This window comes from Necator americanus, chromosome X (genome assembly GCF_031761385.1).
Source record: "Necator americanus strain Aroian chromosome X, whole genome shotgun sequence".
Classification (NCBI taxonomy): Eukaryota; Metazoa; Nematoda; class Chromadorea; order Rhabditida; family Ancylostomatidae; genus Necator; species Necator americanus.
Window position 1 is genome coordinate 13488597 of NC_087376.1, and position 25547 is coordinate 13514143.

The 25547-nt window shown below is 43.4% G+C and overlaps 1 protein-coding gene across 3 annotated transcripts in view; it reads left to right on the top strand.

The window, feature by feature from the left end:
- The window catches only part of RB195_022887 (uncharacterized protein), a gene marked incomplete at both ends in the record, with an annotated part of 92084 nt that overhangs the window by 34599 nt on the left and 31938 nt on the right, over positions 1-25547 (top strand). For all 3 annotated transcript variants that reach the window (XM_064210131.1, XM_064210133.1, XM_064210132.1), the window contains 11 exons: positions 796-882; positions 977-1226; positions 12611-12732; positions 19643-19899; positions 20000-20081; positions 20137-20271; positions 22571-22725; positions 22795-23050; positions 23142-23255; positions 23322-23463; positions 23528-23784. In XM_064210131.1, coding sequence (XP_064066012.1) covers positions 796-882; positions 977-1226; positions 12611-12732; positions 19643-19899; positions 20000-20081; positions 20137-20271; positions 22571-22725; positions 22795-23050; positions 23142-23255; positions 23322-23463; positions 23528-23784 — 1857 coding nt within the window. The remainder of the gene's footprint in view (positions 1-795; positions 883-976; positions 1227-12610; positions 12733-19642; positions 19900-19999; positions 20082-20136; positions 20272-22570; positions 22726-22794; positions 23051-23141; positions 23256-23321; positions 23464-23527; positions 23785-25547) is intronic.

Below are 25547 nucleotides of genomic sequence, written 5' to 3' on the forward strand. Positions count from 1 at the left end.
TTGAACTACAATGTCTTAAGAACAGTACTTTGTATGGTAATCTTGAATCCGTAAAAAAACTGTAAGGAGCTAATTGAAATGCAAGATTCCTTTTTATTCGTACTAATCAGATTTCTTATTGCTTTTTCTGAATTATGCTAAATTGAAAGATTCAGATGGTTTTAGTTGAGCAGTTCCTCAATAACTTCTCAAGATCCTATTAATTCCTATCCTATTAAACTGAGGGTGTATAGTAGAGTCAAAACGACATGAACCGCAGTACAAACTCAGCACAGTTGCGTAAGCGGTTGCGCTCGAAACGGCTCGGTCGAGATAGCAGTTGGAATCGAAGTGGGACCGTCGCGAACCGCAGCAATGAATGGTCGTAGCAGGGGCCCTCACTCGATCCTAACTACTTCGCTCCACTGCACCATTTCGAGCGCAAATGCTTACGCAACTGCAACGTGCTTTATATCGTTTTGACTCTACTACAATTGCTCTCCACGAATAGATAGCTACTCAGAAAAATGGCGCGGGTAACTGCATTGTCGCACCGATCCCTCCATGAGGCACTTAGTGACATGCCGTGGTCTATGAGAGATCTGACAGTCAACGGACTGCTACCACTGTCTCTCTCTTGCAGACACGACGCCTATGGCTTCTCGCATTCATTACCTTCACAAGTTCGAAACGAAAACATTTGAGGTGATAAGAGAAGCATCTCTAGAGTTTATGCATGCAAGACTTAGCTTCTTTTCATTAGTTTTTTAGTGGTTAACTACACTAACTCAATGCAAAGAAACCTTGTTTTTTCAGCTTTCGCGAATGCCAAACATTATGCAGCAAGCCATCGAGCAGCATTTTCCTTCTGTTTCTGAGGCTGCATTAATAAAACTGGATAAAGTACGTATTTTATATTTACTACTCATTTCAGAGCCATGTTTCTCTTGTCTTTTCAAAGCTTCTGTGTGTCATTTAAGTGTTGTGAATTTTCAAGGATGCCGCTCGGCGAATGCCCGACTCTGATTTCGCTCGTGCCGCACTGCGGGCTAAGCGTCACCAAGGTAGCAATGACGTACGCCAGCTCAATTGCTCTAAGGAACTATTTCAACGACGAACGACGCTGTGTGGGCAGAGATTTGAGAAGGAATGTGATCATCGTGGTCAAGGTCCTACAAAAATGGCTACGAAAGATCAGCAACATCTGCCCCACAGAGAAGGAAATCATAAAGATTTCTGGAGCAGAGGTAAAACTGGCTTGGTACATCTAGTCATCCATAGCTCCTTTCATGAATCCTAACTACATCTCTGGTTAAACTTAACTTCGACCAATCTGGTTTGAGTATTCCATAATCACCATTCTTTGGTACACAACTTTGAGTAGGGCACCATGTGTCATCGTATGATTATGTGTGTGACTTGTAAATAGAGTTGAATCCTGAGGAGATCCCCATAGTTCAAACAAAAACATATAACATGGCAAAGCAACTTTTCCGTGCTGACAATTGCGAGTGTTACACGCACAGCGTATTGCAATCCGGTGCATTTGTAAAGAAGTGCGATGATGCTTTGTTGAGCGTGGTATATGGAGAAAAAGGAGCTATGGTCGGTTTGGAGTGACCACATTTATGTTGTCGATTTCGCAAGTCGTAGTCAGTGCAGGTTGTAGGTCGGTATAGTTGAGAAACAATTATGTGGTACTGCCTTCCAGTCGTTCATATGTTTAAACACAATGCAATTAAATTGTGTAATTAATTAAAGCAGATTTAAACACAATTTCGAAGTCCCCTATGTATGGACATTTATGCATTCGTTGCAGAAATGTTCACTTATAGGGAAAGGTATATAGAAATGTTCACTTATCGTTGCATTCTCTGCATTGTAAACGAGCATCTTCAGTAACCTACTATCCGGAACTTTGCTGGCTTGTGATGCCGCCGCAATCATTTTAACGGTTCTTCTTGTAAGATATTCTTGATTCCTTGTACGAGACACCGTTCGCAGTGGACAGTTAGTAAAATCAGCGGGGGCGCATTGCAGCTTACTTCATTTGCAAAAACTCCTTACAAGGGGTGCAGTGCTCCTTTCCAGTGAGACTTGACGGTCCATAGATCTACAAACATTGCCCTCGATTGTTTGATGACGTTTTCATTATTCCGTCTCAACCTTCCGTTCCTGTATGTAGTAGGTTGTAATCGGTGCACCTTTTTAACATTTCAGGTGCATCCAAAATACAATGTGTGATATTCGACAATTCTCTTCGTACCTCATGACTCCTCTTCTCTTCGGTCATTTTCAACGTTCTCCAGCTTTTAAATGTTCTAGAAAACGTTCTTTTGCTTTTGAGAGTACGTTTGCAGCATTTTATGCAAACTTTTGGAGTCGATCTTGACCAATAAACCCTCTTCTCTTGGTGAAATCCTGGTGAATTGGTGAAAGTCTTGAGGAATATCTTATAAATTATATCCCAAGTCTTGTTCTCTGCTGGGTAACCAGTAAGTCACTGAGCAGCCTTTGTGCGCGGGACAAATAGAAGACAATTACTGGTGCCACTGGAGAAAATCGATGAACAACGGGAGCACGGATGATACAGATGATATCTTTAGTAAAAGCGGAGAAGTGCGGCAGTTTTTTCCCATGAAAAAGTCCTATGCATTGTGGTATCAGAAAACTGTAATTTTACAATATAAAGATAATCCGTAGAACCATTCCCGAATGAAATGCTCCCGTGCAATATCAAACTCTACAACGCAGCACATTATCTACGACTATGAGGCTATGGATAGCAGGCCAGATGGGCGAAGAGTAAGTTGGAAAGCGGCACCCTAACACCGCACTAATTGTTCAACAGTTAGATCAAAAAAATCATTCATAGAGCTCAAAATCGTTCTTAACTGTCAAGTGCGGATTGCGAAGTCACCCCTCAGGCCAATTTCGGTTCTTTTTCTTCGTTGGAATTATTACATGACATAACTTAGCTATTCACTTCCAGTAAACTTGTTTGGAAGATTTTGTAAAGTTAAAGCATGAAAGGCATTACCCCACGAATCTGGGGTGGTGCGGATTTCCGATGGAGTATTTGTACACGGGATCGTAGAGTATTAAGAGAAGGATGATTCCGTTCATTTCTTCCTAATTGCCGTAGAAAACGGCCCAGAAGATGCCGCTTCGAGCGTTCCGGCGCACTATTTTCTACAACCAGTTCGACTGGAGCGCGCCAGCCATGTGCACACACCGCATATTCCGGGCCGTTTTTTACGGCAGTTAGGAAGAAATGGACGGAATCACACCCCTCTAAATAATCTACTATCCCATATACAAATACTCCAGCTGAAACCCGTAGCATCTCAGATTCGTGGGGTGATGCCTTCAAGTTTCAGCTCTATGTTCCTTTTTTTCCTCTTAGTAGCTTTACCCAACATGTTATTTTTGCTAACTTTCATTAATATGGAGATAGGAGGTATCAATATAGGGCATGAAGAGTAGCAATAATCTGTTTGAAATTGTTAATATTTGATTTGAAAATGCAGTTCGTCAAGGAACATCAGTGTATTTAGTGTTTTGGTCCAGTAAATGATACAATATTGATTGATGAAAATGCCTTCTCAAATTGGAAAGCCATTTGACAGTTAAGAACGTTTTTTTCTCTAATCACTACTTACTTAAGCAGCGACTAGGTCAGTTCTGGAGCCTCCCCCCCCCCCCCTCTCTCTCTCTCCACAGTTCCTTTTTTGTCAGACAGATGTTAGATTGGTACTCAACATCAAAGTAATACATTCAGACGATGTTGGAAAGATTGAGGCATATCATGTACAGCAGCTGAGATTTGGATACGTTTCCGCCGCGATAACTATGGAGGAGGTTTTGATATTCTGCGGTGTTCCAAATCATTAAGACCGTTTTTCCTTTTTGTACTAGGGAACCCTTATGCTCCAAAATGTACTGAAATTCAGTGTTTTTGTTCGAAAGCGTACTGAGATTTTCCATTGTGCATACTATAGATATCATGTCCCAAGATTTACGCGCGATTTGAATTAAATAGAAAACACATTTTTTCAATTGTAGTTTAGCACATCGGGCAACCACGGCTTTGCTGGTATATACGCAGTCTTTCATCGATCATCGAAACGAGAGTACACGACCAGGAATTATCTTATGCAGTAATTGGATTGTTTCACGGGCTGTATGATATGTTGCACCATCTTGTTGAAAACACATGTCATCCACATCAATTTATCCCTAAGCCTTGAGGAGTCGGAATAAGTGGTAGTCTGAGGGGGCGAGGTCGGGAGAATAGGCGGTATGTGGTGCCGTGTCTCAGCCTAACTCCTCTAGTTTTTCATGGGTTTCTTTAGCTACATGGGGCCTAGCGCTATCGTAGAGGAGGTGCACCAAAGCTCGTCTCGGCCTTTTTCTCCGACGGCCAATGCGAGCTCCTGGACCTAACTAGCGTATACAGAACCGGTGACGCTGTGGCTTTGTGGGAGCAGCTCAAAAAGCAGCACTTCCCTCGAATCCCAGAAGCAACGAAGGAGACACTTCTTGGCATGGAGATTCGATTTGGCTTGCGTCGGCGGGTCCTCTCCTCGAAGAAGCCACACGGCACGGTGCGCGTTAGAGTCGTAGAGGACCCAACTCTCATTTTCAGTAATAAGATCTTCGAGAAACTCCTTTCGATAGGGCAAAGAGGAAGAGATTGCCTGATGGATGCCCGGGCAAACCGGTGTCAAGGTGCGAGGGATCCATCGAGCCAGCACTTTTCTGTAGCCAAAGGCCTGGAAGCGACTGACGACTGTTGAATAGCTACACCCGAGTCTCGCCGCAAGACTGCGGGTGTTGATCTCTGGGTCCTCTTTGACAGCGTCGAGAATGGCGGAGTCTTCGACAGTGTGAGGGCGTCCCGACCGGAGCTTGCCTTCGAAGTCGGTGTTCCCGCTCACGAGATGAGCGAGCCAGCACTGATGGTAGTGATGTCCTCTCCCAATCTGCTGTTGATGCCGCGGGCTGCTGCCGCTGCTCCAATGCCGCCACACCATTCATTGAAAATGACAGCTCAAAGTTGCTCATGCGTAATTTCTGAAAATTTCGAAGAATGGGTGACAAATGCTTCTGTCCAGCCTAATATATGATGGATAAAGGATAAAGGATAAAGTTTCTGGCGTTAATCAATCCGCTTGGGATGCGCCCCCACGTTCACTTCAATTCAGAATCGTTTGAGGTTTACGAACGTGTATCTGGCCTATACAGTGACTTGCGGTGGCTAGCCGATGTGTCAAGTCAGTGCTTTTATCCTCCCAGACAAGTCTGGTACCAATTTATCGACCCCGGAGGGATGAAAGGCTTGGTGAGCACTAGGGCGGATTCGAACCTCCGATCGATAGTGCAGGAAGCGGAACCTCTAACCACTACACCACACCCGCCCCAATATATGATGGATATGAAGAAAAATTGATTAGTTTATAAGAAATTCAAGTAGGAAGACAAAGAGTCTGATTAAGAAGTTAAGGAACGACCAAAAATATCCAAATATTTAAAGCTTCAACTATAATCTTATACTTCGGAATCTACGTTTTGTTCAGCGCTGCTTTCCTTCATCTTTGTGGCACTGTAGTATAATTACAATAGATCATTTCTAGAAATTTCAAGTTTCTTTGCTATTAATACGTAAATAAATGGCGAGATGGGTGGGGCCTAAGGAGCAGCACAATGGTCAACTGATTAACTGCTACGCTGCTCAATTACCGATCATCATTCCCAGCCATTTCTCCCAAGGCTAAGTTGTCGCAAAAAGTCCGGATTCTCAACGAAACGCACCCGCTAACGGCCACAAGACTAGCAAGACTCGGAGATACACTTTTTGCGGTGAAATAAGCAAATTAACCATCGAAGAAGAAGTTCTGTTTGTTTGCATCTGCGGAGACAAGATCCACGTACAATTTTATATGTCGCTTGCTTTACTGGTAATCTCAGCTAGGAAATGTGTCTGAGAAGATAGTTGCGTCGTCAGTTGAAGCGTTATCTCGAGAACGAATGGACGTCATGAGCGAAGAAGTTTAGAAAGGTGTGAGAGGACGAAACCTCGAGAAAAACCTATACTCTGCTGAGGCAATGATGGGGGTAGCAGCAAATGAAATGGTATTCGCTTGTGTTCAACATTGGCAACGGAATAGCTGTCGGGCTGGGGCGGGGCGGTCGTTAGATACCAGCAGCCGATTATCTGCAGCCAGATTCAGATTAGGCCAGAGCATAGATATCTTAGTCCACCTATGATCACTAAGCCACTCCCATCCATCACCACGTCACTGAAGTCATGTGTCGTGTTTGTATTGCAATTAAGTGATAGAGATGACTTCTGGGAACATTCAAAGAACGAAAAGGTACCAACGTAGCAAGTGGAAACAAGAAAAAAAAACATCAGAAAACATAAATGAAGCTGAATATTGAAAACATTCCAAAGTAAAAGTTTAAAGGTGCAAAACCGAGAACCTTGGTTTTTTAAAGATATAGGTTTGTGATTGAGAAAGCTGTATAGAAGATATAGATGTATATTTATATTTATACAGACTATTGAATCCATGTAAAATACTGCAGTAGTTTCACACAAATAAAGCAATTTCTGAGATTTCGTGTATAATCGTTCGATGTATCTCTACGTGTCCTCCCTTTATCCTTTATCTCTATACGTAAGCGATCGACAAGATAGTGTGCTCCTGCGAGGCATGTTTTGCACCTCATTAGACGGTGAGGGCCGAAGATGGACGATGTGATGGACGGGGAGTAGGGCGATGCTGGCGATGCAATGCTCTGGTGACGCTTTTAGGTGCTGCGCAGAGTAGTTAACGATAGCTGTTGCCAGTCGTTTCCCCTAAGGATAGGTTGTCGCAGAGGCTGCTGGTACCTAACGATACGCACCCACGTACACCGCGATCAGCGAAGACCGCCGACGGAGTCGGAGGCTGTGGTTTGTATCCGAAAAATGAAGAATGGAAAATCTGGCGGAAATGATGAAATTAGCGCAAAAATGCCAAAATCTCTTCCTCCTTCCAGGACTCGTGAACTGACGAAGATCATCCGTTCAATATGGATTAACGAAAGGACACTTTCGTAGAGACACACTACCATTATCCTTCTCTACAAGAAGCTCTCAGTCACGAAACCAATGAATTACCGAGGAGTAACGCTGTTGCGTATAACGTACAGGGATTTGGAGCGAATCACCTCAGATCGCGTAGTCAAACATCGCACAGGAACCTCTCGCGACGAACATACCAGCTTTCGTCTTGGTCGATCGACGATTTATCAGGTGTTCAGACCTGATAACTCGTAAATCGAGACCGTCTTCACCGTGCTTGGCGCCGGTGGTATTGAAGGAATGTTCATTCGCCTAATCGAGGGCATGAACAGAAGAAAAACTGCTGCTGTTCGAACACTAGGCTTTACTTAATCGTACGAGACGGAAACTAGAATAAGACATGGGGCTGTCGCCGGACCTTTCTTGTTTAACTTTGCCGTCGATGATATCATGCGGAGAACAGTTGCTATCGGGGGCTGCGGCAGCGTTGCCACATTTTTCTTCGCCAAGAATCCCTACCAACAGCGTCATGTGAGCACGAACACTGTCGTAATGAATTCATTAGCGATCGGTAATGTCCAGACGAGGTTGGGTGACTCTTTTTGCGAACCGCTCGAGCACTGATTTGTGGAAAATAGTGTTGACGGTGTCCCCGGCCGTAATAATCTCCCTGTGAACAATTCTTTTCGAGGAAAAAAGACAATGAGGATGTTTTAAATTGATTTCCTTGAGCTGTAGCCAAGATTGGTATTGATCGTCTTTATTAAACAACGGCTAACGTTTCGGCGTTATCGCCTTCGTCAGAGCCTGGAAAATTCAAAGCCATTAGTGATTTATCCCCTCAAAGCCTCATCACCCTACAGAAAGCATCCAAACGGTAGGCAAACTCAAACAGCAACACATTGGTTAGTACTTACCTCATTAGCTAGACTTGATAACGCTGCAGACCACCACGTACCACAACTACGAGTCACAAAAGTTTTATATAAGGACCTCACGGCCCGCCTCGTAGATCAAAACAAGCATAAGTCGATATGGGGATAACTCGTTTGTGATAGTAATGCACTCATCCTTCTTGTTCATTTTTGGACTTTGGCGGTTATCCAAAAGGCCTCTAGTGCCTTTTGGATAACCACCAAAAGGCACTAGATAGGATACGATATGTGCACAACTCAGTGTTGTTAAGCATACTATCGAAGTTCACCTATACCCACTAGGCTACCGCAAAGTTCTACCGAGATGGCTACCTCATGTGCCGACTGAGATCCACCGTTTGCCTTGAGCATCGGCCAGTCAATGTTGTTTAAAGTCTAGTTGAGCTTCTGGGTTACAAAACGGCTGTTCATTCACGCTATTTCGCACAGCTGGTCCCACCAGGATACCACTCGTTCTGGCCTATTAAGCATGTCTTGAAGCAAAAACTGTTTTATTCTTTCACTGATCTCAAATCCGCTGTTGAATTGTTCTTTGAGTCTCTATTCTCCATCGCTTGGTCGCAGGCAATTGTAAAATTCTCAGAAAAGTGGAACACCGTGATAAACCGTTACGGTGAATACGATCATAAATGTTGATTAAAGGCACCACCCCATGAATCTGGGGTGGTACGGCTTTCAGGCGGGTAGTGCCTATACGGGGTCGTAGATTGTGGGGAAGAGGGTGATTCTGTCCATCTCTGCCTGTATCAGTGTAAACGCACGACTCCGGAACGCTGTTTCTCACGACGGCTTCTGTTGCACATATCCGAGCCCATCCTGTTCGATCTTCAACTAGAGTTCGCACAGAATCTACCCATCCATCGCTATTCCACAAGCGGGGGAATTTCACGCGACTGAACTGCCTGTCAAAGTATTCTCAGATCTTCCTTCACCACTTCCAAAACTTTCTTTTACGACCAGAAGACCTTCTCCAATTAGGATCTGGAAGCATCCTCAGGACTACGTGAACAAGGCGATCAGACGGTCTTCTCATAACATGACCAAAGAAGCGAAGACGGTTTTCCATGACTACTTCAGAAGGCCGGGCAAGATGCCGACGTTTTCCACGTGTCATCCTCCGGTAAACCATGTCCACTTCCCAGTAAAGTTCTTCGTCATGGCATACTAACGGCCAAAAGTAGCTTAGCAGTCGTCTAAACAGCTTTCTCTCCATGCAGCCGAGCTTTCCCATCACCGTTGACGGCGCTGCCTAAGTCGCCGATCCGTAAATCATGATAGGGCGAATTGCAGATAGGTAGAGTCGCAGCTTGACTTCGCTAGCGATGGGGTCAACCACAGGCATTTGGTCAATGAGTTGAATGCCGAATTAGCTTTAGCGCATCTTCCCTGAATATCCTTCTCGTAGCTGCCATCGTTTTCCAACATACAGTTCAAATAACAGAACTCATCCACGAGTTCAATGGGTTGTCCATCCGCCCTGATTCCCTTTGAGAGTGTCGAGGAGCACCATATCTGTTTGAATTTATCAGGGCGGAGTCGCAGTCCGTAGGCTGCAGCTAATTTCGATACAAGGTTAACAACATGTTGTAACTACGCGCTGCTAGAAGGAATATTACTACATCGTCCGCGTACTCGAGATCCACCAAGGGACGCACAGATGGTACTGAAATGACATCGGCGGGACACCGCGCAATTGTTGCATGATCTCATTGACGGCAAAGGTGAACAGAAAAGGTCCCGCCACGGCCTCTTGTCTCACTCCAGTTTCCACTTCGAACGGCGTAGTAAATCCAGATGGTGTACGGATCACAGCAGTTGCTCTTCTATTCATGCCGTTTATTAGTCGTACGAATTATCCTGGAACTCCATCGGCGCGAAGCGCATTGAGAAGACGGCCTTGGTGAGGAGAGTCGAAAGCGAATTCGAAGTCTAAAAATGCTAACTGTAGAGGCTTCGAATATCGCTGCCACACTTCAATCGCAATAAACACCTGATCAATCGTCGATCGACCGGAACGAAAGCCGGCTTGATCGTCACGGGCGGTTTCTTCGCGATGTCGGATTAGTCGATCCAGAATGATCCGCTCCAAAACCTTGTAAATTACACGCAGCAATGATATTCCTGGGTAATTACTGGGTTTCGTAACGGATAGCTTCTTGTGGAGAAGGATAATGGTCCGCCAGGTTTTCCATTCTTCATTTTTTGAATACAGACTAGAACCTTCGACTCGGTCGGTGGCTCCTCGTTAACCGCATATGTCGGTCTATGAACGTGCTCGAGTTCAGAAGCTGACGGTGCTAGCCGGTTCAGCAAGGTCTTGAAGTGTTCCCTCCAAATGGGTAAGGTTGACTCCCCGACTCTGTTCAGGACAGGCGAACACCCCTTCATCTTGCCGCTATACTGCCTTAGCAGAATATAGGCTTCTCTTGGGTTCTTGTCCTCCCACGCCTTCTCAAACTTCGCTCTGACGTCCATTCGTTCTTACGATCACTTTTTAGGTGACGACGCAACTATCTCCTCAGACACATTTCCTAGCTGAGATTACCAGTAAAACAAGCGACACATACAAAATTGTACGTGGATCTTGTCTCCGCAGATGAAACCAAAAAACAGATTACGTTTCTCACGATCACGTTTCAGCTGACGACGCATTCTCCTTCTCAGACGCTTTTCTTGACTGAGGTCACAGTAGTGCGGGCAACACATACATAATTGTTCGCGGATATTGTCTCCGCAGATGCAAACGCGAACTTCTTTCTCGGTGCTAAAACCGGGAGCGTTTTCTTTGCAGCGTCCTGAATGCACTGAGTGAAAGAGTCAGCCCCGTCCACTTTCTTCCTGGTCCGTAATCCATTATTGATCGACACTAGTTGGCGGAACTTCTTTCTGCATTCCTCGTTTTTCAGACCTGCCAAGTCGAGCTTCGGCTGATGTTGAGCTCCACGATACCTTTTCTGGAACCATATCATAAAGCAGAGAAGAACTGGGCGCTGGTCGGGATCGAATGCGACTTCCCAGACAGCTCTAGATTCTCGGATATCCGGCAAAGGTATGTTCTTCGTCAGGACGTAATCGAGCTGAAGCTTAAGAGTCGGCATTTTACGCTTTCGCTGCACTTTTGGCGTTAATGGGGTTGTCCCTTGCCACGTAAGCTGATGGCGTCGATGATTCCTCTTCAACGTGGACGTAATGATGAGATTCGTCTGTTCACACCAGACCATTTCTGTTGTCCGATGTTTGCTCTACGGGGTAGAACCATTTTCCAAGAACATCGGATTGTTGTTCAGGTCCCATCTCTGCATTCGCACCAATTCCGACAATTATCGCCTGCTAGCTTGGTATCCCGGATTTCAGCGTATTAAGTTTATCATAAAATGCATCCTTGTAGTTGTCAGCGGTCTCCGTAGGTGCATGAGCACTTACGATCCAGAGTTTGGATCCTCTGCGATCTCTCAAAGGGGCACCTTGACGACGTTGAACCAAACTCTTCCACCAGGTTGTTATAATCGTTCCTAACAGCTATTGCACCGCCTCCTACTTTATTTTCATCAACATCACTGCAGTAGATGGTGTAATTGTCGGTACTGATGAGAGAGTGATCCCTGATGCATGTTTCCTGCAATGCAGCAAACGATGCATGCAGATATCGTAGAAGTCTGGATAGATCGGCTTGTTGGAGTTCACTTGACAGCGACCGGCAGCTCAGTATAACGAGACGGATGTTTGTCGCCAAATATTCCATGTTTCCCTCAGGCATTCGAGCTTTCAGGGTATGGGCTCTGTCATGGTGCTGGAGGACAGGACCTTTTTGCAATGTATGGGAAGCTTTTGCCATATAACAGTGCAGGTTATATAGCTCGTAAGTTCCCAATGCGTACACTTGAACGCCTGATTGCGTTTCCACCACGAGCAGGTAGCAATCAGACTTGTATACGCGGCCCCATATATATATATATATATATATATATATATATATACATATATATATATGTATATGTGTATATATATGTATGTACATGTATATATATACGTATATATATGTATGTATATATATATATGTACATATATATATATATATGTATATATATACATATATGTACATATATATATGTATATATATACATATATATGTATATATATGTATATTTATACGCGTATGTATGTATATATATATACATGTATGTGTATACTTATATGAATATGTATATGTGTGGAACATTGGCTTTTTTGGTTTTCCCTTCCTCTTTTTTTATTTTTTTCCGATTTGTTGACGTGTCAGCACCATTTAGCCACTGTCTTCAAGCTTCTCAAAATGATGTGCCGAGTATTACTCAGCACATCATTTTTAGCACTTCAGATCTTTATATACTCTTTATCTTTATCTACTAAATGCTAAACTTCGTTACGACTATTAAGAACAACTGCAAAATATAAGGAAAACTTAGGCAAATAATGCTTACAACAGCTGCTTTGATAAAGGACAACAAGAGGATTCGTACCCAAAATGGAAAGCAGAAGCACCATAGACTCTTAACCTTTTTTAAAACTAGTTTGGCCATATTTTTACCATTTCGTATTTCAAATTGCTAAGTCTAGAGAAGGAAGCAATCAGACGCTGTTGCAGGCAGCCGCAGACAAATTGTTTCGCGTGGTAAATGTGCACGAACTCGTGGTCGAACTACAGCACTCGCGCATTCTCAGGTGCTCCGTCGTTCCCTGCCAAACAAAAAAAATGTAGCGAAAGAGGTGGGTATAAATAGTAACTTGTCTTCCCAAGCTGTATGCGGAGAACGTAGGTATACTTTGCCGGAGGCAACTGTGACTTGCCTGTACTGGCAAGGTGGTTGCCTCATGCAACACTAATGAAAAGTGCAGAATACTTTATCCACAAGGATTTTCGAGTTAAAAAGTTCTAAGACTTTAGAACTGTGTTTCGAGACATTTCACTGCTTCATAAGTTGTATATTGTATTGTTGTGTTGTGTATCCTTCATTTTATATACAGTAGCGGCGAAAAATCAATTGACGAAGTTTTTTGATGTTTTCTCTTCTGAGAATGAGTGCACCGTCCTCACCAAATCTGTCATTTGGCATTAGGAACTTTTTCTGAAAAAAGGTTCACTTTGCTTTTTAGGATTAGTATTATTTCCAAAAAACTGAAAATCTACTTTTTTACCTTTTTAATTTTTAGTCTACTTCGTGCACTTTTTGTGCTTTTCTCCAATTTTTTATTTTACTGCTTTTTTTTTAAATTTAATTTAGACGAAGCTGAATGACTCACGAGTTACCGATATACGACGGTTGAACCAATCACGAATATCGTCAGATGTGTGCTTCGAGTCATTATCTGGCTGGATGATGAATCCTCGGCCAATGAACTGAAGCATTGTCGTTATCCTCATAACCGTATCAATGCAAATGTCCACGAATTTGGGGAAGGTGTCCGATTCCATGGTGGTTGAAGCAATCCCAAAGCCTGTTTCTTCCACCTCGCTTTACAATGAGCAGTTGATGCATGGGATTGAATCTTTTTCCAGCTGGACGCCTGATATACTTAATGCCATGATCTCTTTCCATCGAGTTAAACTTGGATTCATCAGAAAATAAAACTTTATTCTAGCGCTAGCGAAAAGAAGCGAAAAGTCAATATGCTCTTTAGCCCAATTAACATGGGTAACACGCTGCTTCTCTGAAGAGAGCGGTTTCTTCACAGAAGTCCTTCCATTGAGACTGGCAGCTTGATGAACTTGAACAGTTCTAATTGGTCGAATATGTTTATTGGTGACGGCCAATTCAGTTTGAATATAGGAGACAGTCAACCTAGGATAATCGCGACTCATTCGAAGAATGTTTTTATCGGTAGCTCGAGTAACCATTCGGCCTTGTCCTGCATTTGCGGTTGCACCAATTATTCCATATGCTTATATTTTCTTCAGAAAAACGGAGATAGCGTTTTGCTGATTTGACTAGTCTCATTTCTTGATCGGTTCCTCGCAGAATGGATTTTAAGGTAAACAGAGAGAACACAGAAAAGTCATAAAATAGACCACAAATTGGTATAATGAAAATAGAAAATCTTCAATTTTTCGAAAATAATACTAGTCCTAAAAAGCAAAGTGAACCTTTTTTCAGAAAAAGTTTCTAATCCTGAGTGACAGATGTGCTGCAAGTTTGGGGACCATTTAGTGATTTTCGGAAGGGAAATTCTCAATAAACTTTCTCAATTGATTTTTGGCCGCTACTCCATATATATATATATATATATATATATATATATATATATATATATATATATATATATATATATATACATATACATATATATATGTATATGTATATATACATATATACATATGTATATATGCATGTATATGTGTATATACATATATGCATGTATATATGTATATACATACATATATATACACATATATATATACATATATATATATATATGTATATACATGTATACATATATATGTACATATGTATATATATATATATATGTACATGTATATATATATAGGGAGAGAGAGAGTAGCGGCGTCCACGTGCAATTCTGTATGTGTCGCGCGCAGCACTGGTGACTTCAACCAGGGAAAGCGTCTTAGAAGGAAGCTGCGTCGTCATCTGCAACAAGACCGCGATGACGAGTGGACGTCAAGAGCGATGGAGTTTGAAGAGGCGTGGGAGGACAAGAACCCGCTGAAAGCCTATGCTTTACTAAAACAGTATAGCGGCAAAATGAAAAGATGTTCCCCTGTCCTCAACATTGCCAATGGAGTAGCTGTCAGTGAAGCAACCCTTCCAATTTGGAGGGAACACTTCAAGACCTTGCTGAACCGGCTAGCACCGTCAGCTTCTGAACTCGAGCACGTTCATAGACCGACATATGCGGGTAACGAGGAGCCACCGACCGGGTCGGAGGTTCTAGTCTGTATTCAAAAAATGAAGAATGGAAGATTTGGTGGAGACAACGGGATTAGTGCAGAAATGCTGAAATATTTTTTTCCGTCTGGGATCTCGTGAGATGACAAAGATCAATCGTTCACTATGGAGATACGAAAGGATACCTGATTTGTGGAGACACGCTATTATAATTCACCTCCACAAGTAGTTATCCGTCACAGACCCTAGGAATTATCGACGAATCTCTTGGCCGATCTACGACTGACCAGGTGTTCATCGTCAGGAGAGTGATCGAAATCTGGCAGCGGTATTCGAAGCCGTTGCAATTAGCGTTTCTAGGTTCTCCTCACCGAGGCCGTCTTCTCAACACGCTCCGCGAAGATGGAGTACCAGGAATGTTCGTTCGCTTGCTTGATGACATGAATCAACGAGCAACTGCTGCAGCTCGAACACCAGCCTGATGTACTACAACGTTTGAGGTGGTAACTGGAGTAAGACAAGGGGAAGTGGCAGGGAATTCTTGTTCAATTTCGCCATCGTCGACATACGAAGAACAGTAGATCACTGCCCTGCTGATATCATTTTAGTACCATTAGAACGCCCCTTGACCGATCTCTAGTACGCTGACGATGTTGTTATATTCGCAGGAAGCAGTACGAAACTTCAAAACATGTTGTCATCCTTGTATCGAAGCTGGCTGCAACCTATGGACTACGTCTACGCCCTGATTAATGCAAGTAGATGTGGATCTCTTCGAGACTTTGAACTGGAATCAGAGTCAATGGGCAACCGATAGAATTCATCGATGAGTTCTGTTACCCGTGCTGTACGCTGAAGAACAACGGCAGATGCGAGAAAGATGTTCAGCGAAGATGCGCTAAGGCCAATTCTGCATTTAACTCCTTAACGAAGTGCCTGTGGTCGACTCCCAACACCAACGAAGTCAAGCTGCGAGTCTACCTATCCGCAATTCACTCCATCATGATGCACAGATCGGAGACTTGGGCAACACCATCTACGGTGATGGAGAGGCATGATTGCACGGAACAAAAGCTGCTTACACGGCTGCTTGACTACTTTTGGCCTAGGGTATGTCGCAGTGAAGATCTTTACACAGAAATTGATGTATACCCGCAAATGACACGTGGAAGATATCAACATCTTGCACCGCCATCGAAACTATCTACAGAAAATCGTGTTCGCTCCCTTGGTCATACATTGAGGAGACCGGCAGATTGGTTCTGCGCAAGTTCTCGCAGAAGATCGAGAAGGTTGGGCAGAGCTGTGTTCAAGGACTGCACACTTCGTCCAAGATGCAGGTAATTGCGTCAGGCGATGACATCAGCCGGCCGATTAAGTCAAGTAAGTCATATACGTACTTAGACGGCCCGTCTTCACTGGACGTGCGGGCCCCAGCATCTCTTTCACTCGTTTCTTTCCCTCTCCATTGTCATCCAAGATGTTCTCAAGCTTCGTGAGTGACATTTACGAGGTCCTTGAGCCGTATCCAGCTGAGCTCTCAGTTGGTCCATCCGTGCAGCGAACACGTCACCCCATCTCTTTGGCGGTCTCCCTCGAGGGCGTTTAGCATCTCTTGGGATCCACTCTAGCGCTCTTTTAGTCCACCTATCGTCGATTCTTCTCATGATGTGACCGGTCCATCTATGTTTTGCTTTCGATACATATTCCGCTGGGTCGCGAAGACGAGACATTCCTCTTAAGTCGGAGCTGCGAAGACCGGCTAGGTGTTGTGTACGCCGGTTAAACTTCAAAAGGCATTTGTCAAGGGCTCCGTGGGTAGAGAGTAGCTTCTTAGACGTGGCAATGGTCGTAGCAATTTGCTAACACGTATGCCCATTTCTTTCCAGGAAAGTGATTTCATTATCCATTGCAATGCAGAACAACTTCGGCGATATAGTATCGCCTTGTCGTACCCCCTTTCTAGTGGTTGGTGAGAGGGCGGTGGAAAAGCTGTATGTTAGTCGTGCATCGATCGTAGCAATTGGCTAATGTCCTCACATACGACGCGTCCACACCTTGATCGACCACCGCTGACAGTATTGATTCGTTTCTACGCTGTCAAAGGCTTTCTCATAGTCGACGAAGGTTACAACAAGGTATGCAGGGCAGGTGGTATTCCCGGCAAACCTCTATGACCCTCGACACGGTCTGGATGTGGTCTAAGCAGCTGAATCCATGACGGAATCCAGCTTGTTCTTGAGGCTAGGCTTCAATCAGCGTCCTAGATATGTGCGTGAGGATGATCTTGGTGAATACTTTGTATAACACGCTCAGCAAGCATATCGGACGGTACTTCCGAAGGTCCTCTCGGTAATCTTTCTTATGGATAAGAATGGTTCGCGAGGTCTCCCACTGGAATCCATTTTTCTGAAAGCAGGGCGTCATATGCACCGCTAAGATTACATGAAATGGATGGCCACCAGCCCAAAGAAAGTCTGCTCATATAAAATCAGGTCCGGGGCTGTGCCAGGCTTCATGTTCGTGGTAGCGACTCGCACTTCCGAAGGGAAAATCCGTGGTGGAGCTTCACCAGTGGGGATGATCGAGCTTGACACAGGAGTTGATGAACGGAAAAGCTTCGAGTAGAACCTCTCCGTAATGATTTCCATCTCACGAAGGGAAGAAGTGCGAGTCCCGTCTTCGCTCAGCAAGGCTGCTAGTGGAATATTATACTCGCGGAGATCCCTGTGGCACTTTTTTAGACTCGTTCTTTGTGCTGCTTCCAGAATCATCTTCTGCCTCTATTTCGAAAGATCCTGCTGCAACGCTTTTCTGCAGCTAATGTTTGCTACTAACCGCTCAGTGTGCGATGAATTTGGATCAAGCCTCGAAGTCCTTCTTCTCTCCAACAATTCCTTGGTGGTCTTCGAAATTCGATCCAAGTTTGTCATGCGCGGCTTCGAGGCACGCTCAGCACATGCTCGTAATCTTCTGAGCAGCATCTCGTAGTCCACGTTAGGGTCCTCGACGTGCCAGTCGCCTTGGGACCAGGAGTCCTCGAGTACACAATCATCGTAGACTTCTTTTCTCCTTCGTTGCCGATAGCAGATGTTCTTTTCCATCGTGTGGCTAGGTCTTATTTTCGCACGAAGGAGACGGTGATCAGAACCACTACAAAAGAATGGTACTACCGAAACGTCACGTAGACACCACCTCGAGGCGATTGCCATTTTCATTCCGGTCCCCTAGTCCAAATCTTCCAATCCTGTATTCCTCTTCTGTGGCCTTTCCTAGTTTTGCGTTGAAGTCTCCGACAACGAATCTGTAGAAGGACTTCTCATTGCGGATTACTTCCTCCAGCTCCTCGTAAAACGCGTCCAATTCGAATTCATTAGCTGCTGATGTTAGTGAGTAGCAGTTGATGATACTGATGGGTTTTTGGCGCAGAGGGCGGAGGCGAAGGATGGCCAGACGAGGTGACAGGATTTCATGAAAATCGACAACAAGATGGATGACAGATGGGTGCACAACAAAACCAACACCGCCTACATTTCGCGACGGAACCTTCTCTCACCGAATGACGAGTGTACCGTCATTCATCTGTCGTACGTCGCTCCTTCTGCACTTGGTCTCCTGCAGAGCAATCACTTGAAATTTGATACCCTCTGCAGCTCCGAGAAGGGCATGCAGGTCAGCGTCTGTGGAAACTATTCTCGCGTTGTAAGTACACAGTCCGAGACAGTCTCCATGGCGAGTCGTGCGTGTGTCGCCTTGGTCCAGAATCAATGACGTCCTGAGCAACCTGAGATTTGATCGCTTCTCACCGGTCGCCATACCGTCCGACGTCTGAGGTGCCAGGGCCTAGTGTGCAGGGTACTGAAGCAGTGAATATGCTGGAGCGGCAAAAAGACTTTTCCCCAAACTAAGCAGCCATGCCACGGCGAGCTTAGCTTTCACCACAGGTCGTCGCCCAACCTATATGGATCAGGGAGCCACCTTGCGACATTTTGCCAAGACGGTGGTGAATCTTAGCAGTGGTTTACTCTTAGCTATGCTTCCGATTCCGAGAAGGCGGAGTGTCGGATGTGTCGAACTCCTCAGCTTGGGAGACCCGGAGGACGAACTTCCACTGTCCATCGCAGTTCGACGCCCAGAGCCACCTCCACGCCACTATTAGGCGGTAAACCGTTGTGGAGGAATAAGTCATATGTACATACATATTTATCTATGTATATATATATATACATATATATGTATATACATGTATACATACATATGTATATACATGTATATTTATGTATATATACGTATATATGTACATTACATATATATTTATATATATAATATTCACTATATATATATATATATATATATATTGCTTGTTAGCATTGCGATCACTAGTCTATGTTTAAACGGATAGACGATGGGGCGTTTGTTGAAATTAGTAGTACATTTTGTTTGTTCTTATTTCAATTTTTTTTGAATATATTCTTAGTAGTTTGACCCATCTATTCCTGCATGCATTGAAGTTAATACTAACGGCTTGTTACACGTAAACACATTGCAGTTCTCCCTTAGTTCGGTCTTGAAAGTCTCTTATCTACATTTCTCATTCAAGAATTTAAGCCGTTAATTGAATTCAATACCGAATGCGTAAAATATCTTAGCTTTTGGAAAATAAATTATGAATATTTTGTTGTCCGCTGATTATTACACTTTCTTTGTAAAACTAAAAGAATCGATATGACGCAGTTGTTAATGACACCTTTCTTCTTACGAATTGCTTCCAGAATTTTGTGGAGCCGTCGTGTATCTTGAAAATCAGCACAGACAGTCACGGGCATGTCGGGAGACCACATTACTGTGCTGTAGGAGAAGAAACTGTTATCACCACAAGAACGAAAACTCGATCTGATGCATCGAAAGGTGCAAAGTTACTCCCGGAAAATATAGAGGATGGTGCATATCATGAACGTAACAACAACGAAGATTCAAGCTATGTTTCATCACACAATGAAGAGACCGTAGACCATCGAACAACGAACAGGTCGACACTTAAATCAGTTTCATGTCATTCATTTCTATCAATTCCAAAAGCAAGGAACACAGAGCAGAGGTTGTTTTGATCTGGTATGAAGATAGTTAAGGTATCAAAGCAAAGCTTTTGGTGATCGTGGACATCCGCGCAAAGGCCGAGGAACGCCTTATTCTTATAGATCCGGTTGTGAGGTTTGTTCCCTAGGCTCTTCTTCTTTTTTTCCTAACAAATACAAACTTTTTGAAGGATTCTTTTTCACAACGATTTACTCGAGTTCGCGATAGCAGAGTTGCGAGTACTACGGGGCATGCTTTGAGTTTGCTCAGCCAAGTAAAGGGGAGACATGACTTCCAACAACAGCATAGTCGCCGAAAGGTCAAGGTGATTTAATTCCTACCATTTGTATAGCATACTGCTAATCGGACAAGCTGTGTAATTTTCAAGTGATGCAGTAATCTGCCTTTTTTATTCACTTCAGAAAAAAAAGTCATTTCAAAAAATAGTTGAGATAATTTTCCAGCGCATCTTGTCACATTGCAACAAGTCGACTGGACAAAATGACAGTTGTTTGATTTTGGAATCACTTAAAAAAGAAATATCTCAGCTGTGAAACGACATCTTAGTGTATGATCCCTCAATCTTCATTACTAGACCCACCCGAGTCCTTGGTTTGCACTATCTACGAGATCCGAAAGCGAGATCACTCTTTAATCGTGAACAAGTGTTTAAGATTTCTAGGCTGTTCTTCACTAGAGGGCAGGCGTTTAAGACTTATATGTTGCCTTCCACTAGTGGCCAAGTGTTTGAGTATTTTAAGCTGTTCAGCCCTTACAGGATCCAAAGTGGTCTGCGTAACGCTCTGATTCCACTGTGATCCTAGCGGATCGAAAGTCGTCTGACCGCTGCTGACCTGGCTTCACCGTCGGACGCCTCCGTGTAATTACGGCTGCCGCTCTACCTGCTAAAAGCATCCACGACTGCATGGATCATCTACACCTCCACACTGACCTCGAACCAACGCCACGCGCGATGTTCGCGTTGCAGCAGAGCGGTGGAAACCGCGAATTTGAAAGGGAGAGGCGTGAAAAGTGAATCGACGCAGCAAGTTCTGACAGACGAATGTGGCAAATTAAGCGCATATTATCGGAAATTAAGAATAAGTAGACCTATCCAATTAAAAGATGTATCACCAGAAGCATGCCAAGAGGTGATATGCTGAGAGTGGCAATATTGACATGCGTGACCTACATTGACTTCTTTTGAGGAACTATACACAGATAAGAATAATAACAGAAACATACTGCAGAAAAAAGCACATACATATGTTTCTACACTTTCCATAACTTCACACATTTCACGCGATATCTAATCTATCTAAATTCGCAGCACATAAGTATGTGTTCGTTCGTGTTTCTTTGTTTGCTTTGAAAAGGTTGGTAATTTTTGGGAGTTTTATGTCGCACTCCATGTCCTTTGTTCAGGCAGACTTTTGGCTTTCCGCTTATACTTCTCAATAAGTGTTCTCAAGTTCGGCTATTGCTTTGGTTTTATTTTCTGCCCGCCATCGGTGCAATTTATTTTAGATAGGAAGCATCAAATGTATGTACCTTGACATTGATCTCTTTGCCTTCATACATAAATCTTTTATATAAACTTTATATGGGGAACTGTAAAGAGGGTCCCGGCGGATTCTCCGCGAATGCCTCCGAAACATAACGTGCCCAGTGGATATGCGGATACGCGAAAATACCTCGAAGAGGTCACGCTTCAGTCGTTCACGAAGACGCAGACAACCGTCTTGGATGTTCTTCTAGCCACAAGGACGCAGAAAACTGCGCAGTTACAAGGAAATATGCAAAGAAAAGTGGTATGAGCTGTTGAAATTACCGAATAATTCAAAAAATTATAGTGTTAGACAGAAGTACATGGGATTTTGTATGGTGTTCTAATGAAGAAAGGGAGTGAGTTTGTATTTATATCACCTTCAGAAAGTCTAGAAATCTTACCAAATTTGAACTCTTTTTCTTCCTGTAAGTTCCAAGAAGTCAGAGATATAGAAGGTCCCTCTGTCCGGAAATAAATTAGGCTACAAAAAAGCTTGAGAGTTACAGGATATCGATAATTCTCATTACCGTTACTTTTGAAAGCTGGAATGCTCCGTTTTGACGAAAATTTTTATGCACGTAATGGTTACAGTTGGCATGGTTTCAAATTTGAGATCACCCCACATCACAAATTTCCAGTGGATGTGTCTGATTCTCCAGAACAATTTAGTAGATAATGAATTATATCTTAGCCGGTGATGCAGCGTATGATTAGCGGTAAGTAAGCAAAGTCAGTTATTTAGGTACTAACGAAAGTGAATCTCTTCAGGACACGCACCATCGCTAATTGCTCTGACGACATGAGCGGGGCACGCTCGAAATTCCGCCGGGACCCTCTTTACACGCACCCACTTTATGTAACAAACTATGTAACAAACTATGTAACTTTTATATAACTACTGGTACATAAGTGTCCGTGAACGCAGAGATCTCCGTTTCTTTTCGCTATATTCTCCACACTACTCTCATTCTGAGTCAGAGACGTGGCAGTGCCGACATCTTAATTTTTCTATGTTTTTGGACGTGGAGTTTAGCAACGCCTGTACCTGCAGTGTTTCTCAATGCTTGTTTTACAGTTAGACTTCCACCAGAGGTCCTACTCAGAGGTGAAGTCGATAAGCCAAGATGGATCAAATCGATTACGAAGTCCCGTTGTCTCTAGTGAAGGTTATGATGAATGGGAAACGGCTAGCGAGAGCAGTGCTCCTGCTACCCGAGAAAACCTCTCCGAGTTCGTTAATTATTCGCGAAGCTTAGTGCTGATACACGTCTTACTGCTTACTAACTACACATTTTTCAGTTTTGTCATAGGTGCGGGGCGCACTTCGAATCGATGCAGGAACTCGTGTGCGATTTCAGTAACATCAAATCTTGCAAACTCTAATCAGGGATCAAATCGTTCCGAACGAAGCCAGTCCGCGTCGTATTTGGGAAGTATTGTTGTGCCAAGTAATGGTCAGCATTCTCATGGCTCAGAAAACGCCCTAACCGCCAGCCGTATGTGCCAGTCCCCTTCTGGAAGTTACAACAATGACAACCACGAGAATTGCCCTAGAGTAAAGGAAACAATTCTTTGAAATATTTTCCTTTGTTATGTTATTTCTGTTTTTCACACTACATTTCTCTTGAAATAGCCGTTTTTTCTAGAGTGTTTCGGATGCGCTGGCGGGTCTTGATATCAATAATATTGCAAGCGTTGTAGTCATTGATGATCAGTTAGTTGATGCAGTAAGCGTAGATGCTTGTGAGGAATTCGAAGAGGTAGTTGTTGTTGGTGTAATTCAATACAGATGAACGCTTTTGTCATCTTATGTTTGCCTCACTTAGGTATTGAACAAACGAGCGAAGAAACAGAAAGCTCTCTTACAACAAGCAAAGTTAGAAGAAGAAAAGAGGAGAATAAAGGAAAAGGAACGACATCTTCGCGGTCAAAATAAAAGGGTCACTCGTCAAAACAGCACTAGGAAGGGCATGTTTCTTTCTAATATGTTTCTCGATTGCCTCTTATCTGTTGAATAGTGCGTACATTTCAGATTTCAAAAAGAGTGATGTCGAGAAAGGCCAAAAAAAGAAAATGGAAATTTGGAATGGACCTGCTGAGCAGAAAGCCGAGATAAAACAGCAACATAGAAGCACGGTGGAATCACATGCCATTCCAGATTCGCTTTGTACACTCATCACTAGTGGTAACATGGCTATGAATGAAACTCCTGAAATACACAAAGAAGTCCCCGTAAAGACTGTTTGGAACAGTGCTCATATCGCTGAAGGCAAGGAGTCGATAGAAGGGGTATGTTCGAATCTTAAACAGGTCTATGTACCTATGTCATTTCAAGAACTTCGACGTAGCCCGCGAATATGTATTTACACACGAGAAATTCATATTTTTATATTGTAGATCTAAATGAAGCAGTCAAGCGTTATTTTCAGTCCAATAATTGTATACTTTTCGTAAGGGATCTCCAAAGTTAATAAAACTGGAACCAGGACATGAGGTAGCAACACGTTAGGGAAATGAATTAATGGACAGAGAAGCAAAATCTCAAGAATTTGGTGCCAGGAAGGGAGTACTGAACATGTTTGACTGTGCTTGAATCTTGGCATACTGAACACATAGTTTTCATTGGTTTGAGCCCTCTCGAAAGCGTCATCATCGTTCAGAGGGCATCTAGACAGGATTTTTGAAAGCCAATCTTTTAAGAATAGTCAAACGTAGCGAGCTTTTGCATGTCAAATGCAACACTTTCTTGCGTTTGAACTCTAACTAGCAAATATTTATGCAGGTTTTCACCCAAATGCGCTTAATGAGCTCGCACGAGAAGCATTTTCAAAAAAGAAAAAAAAAATACGCTGTAGCGCTTCTGACATCTATGACGTCTAGCGTTGGGTTTATATGATGGAAAGCCGTCAACCCTCCTCTTCCTAGTTGTCTTCTTTCAAACTTTTCTCCATATTATGAGTGTTACTAGAACCTGACTGACCAATTTGGCTAAAAGACAAGGTGTGCTGAAGAAAATCTCGGCGGGGTGGGGAATTCGTGGACGATGGTTATCTGACTTTAGTTCTAATAATATAGCGTGCGTAGACGCGATAAGCTCTTAAAAATATCAAGCCTAAGTGGAGGGCAAAATAGCAAAGCTCCTTGCTCAAAGGCATCACCCCGCGAATGTGGAGTGGTACGGATTTCCGGTGGAGTATTCGTATACGGGGTTGTAGATTATGAGGAGGAGGGTGGTTCCGTTCATTTCTTCCTAATTGACGTAGAAAACGGCCCGGAAGATACGGCTTCAAGCGTTTCGGCGCACTATTCTCTACAAGGAGTTCTATTGGAGTGCGCCAGCCCTGTGCGGCGCCGCATCTTCCGGGCCGTTTTTTTTTACGGCAATCAGAAAGAAATAGACGGAACCCCCTCCTCTCCATAATCTACTGTCCTGTGTACGAATACTCCATCTGAAATCCGTACCACCTCAGATTCGTGGTATGCTGCCTTTAACACAGACCGCCAAAATCAGAGTGAAACATGTTGCAGCTTGAGAGTAAGCAGGCAAGAAGGTATTTTCTACGCTCGCCACAGGCACCAGAACAATCGAAAAACAAACCATGCAGTACACATTTTAATGAATTATTCACTAGAAGTTGGAATCACCTAGCAGCGCAACAAAATAGAGAATTGGAAATGAAGTAAGAACATTTCTTATTGGTTTTAGGATTGGTGATCTGACTGGATTTTCAACTTCTATGATTAATGTGAGAGTAAGTGTAGCACAGTGGCATGAGATTACCAATAAGGCAATCGGGTCGTCGGTTTGAAACCGCCCCAGGCAAACCATCCTAATATTTCAATTGTGTCGATGTATTGGTACCAGGCTTGTTTGAGATGAAGGATACTGATTTGATCCAGCGGTCCATCTCTGGAAGACATATATGCCACACGAACTCATTAATCCTTAAGATACTAAATCAAAGTTTAGTGCGATGTACTCCGAAGGGATTGATCAACGCTAAGCGTTTTATCCTTTGTGAATAATAGAACAAAAAAATTCTGAGCATCTT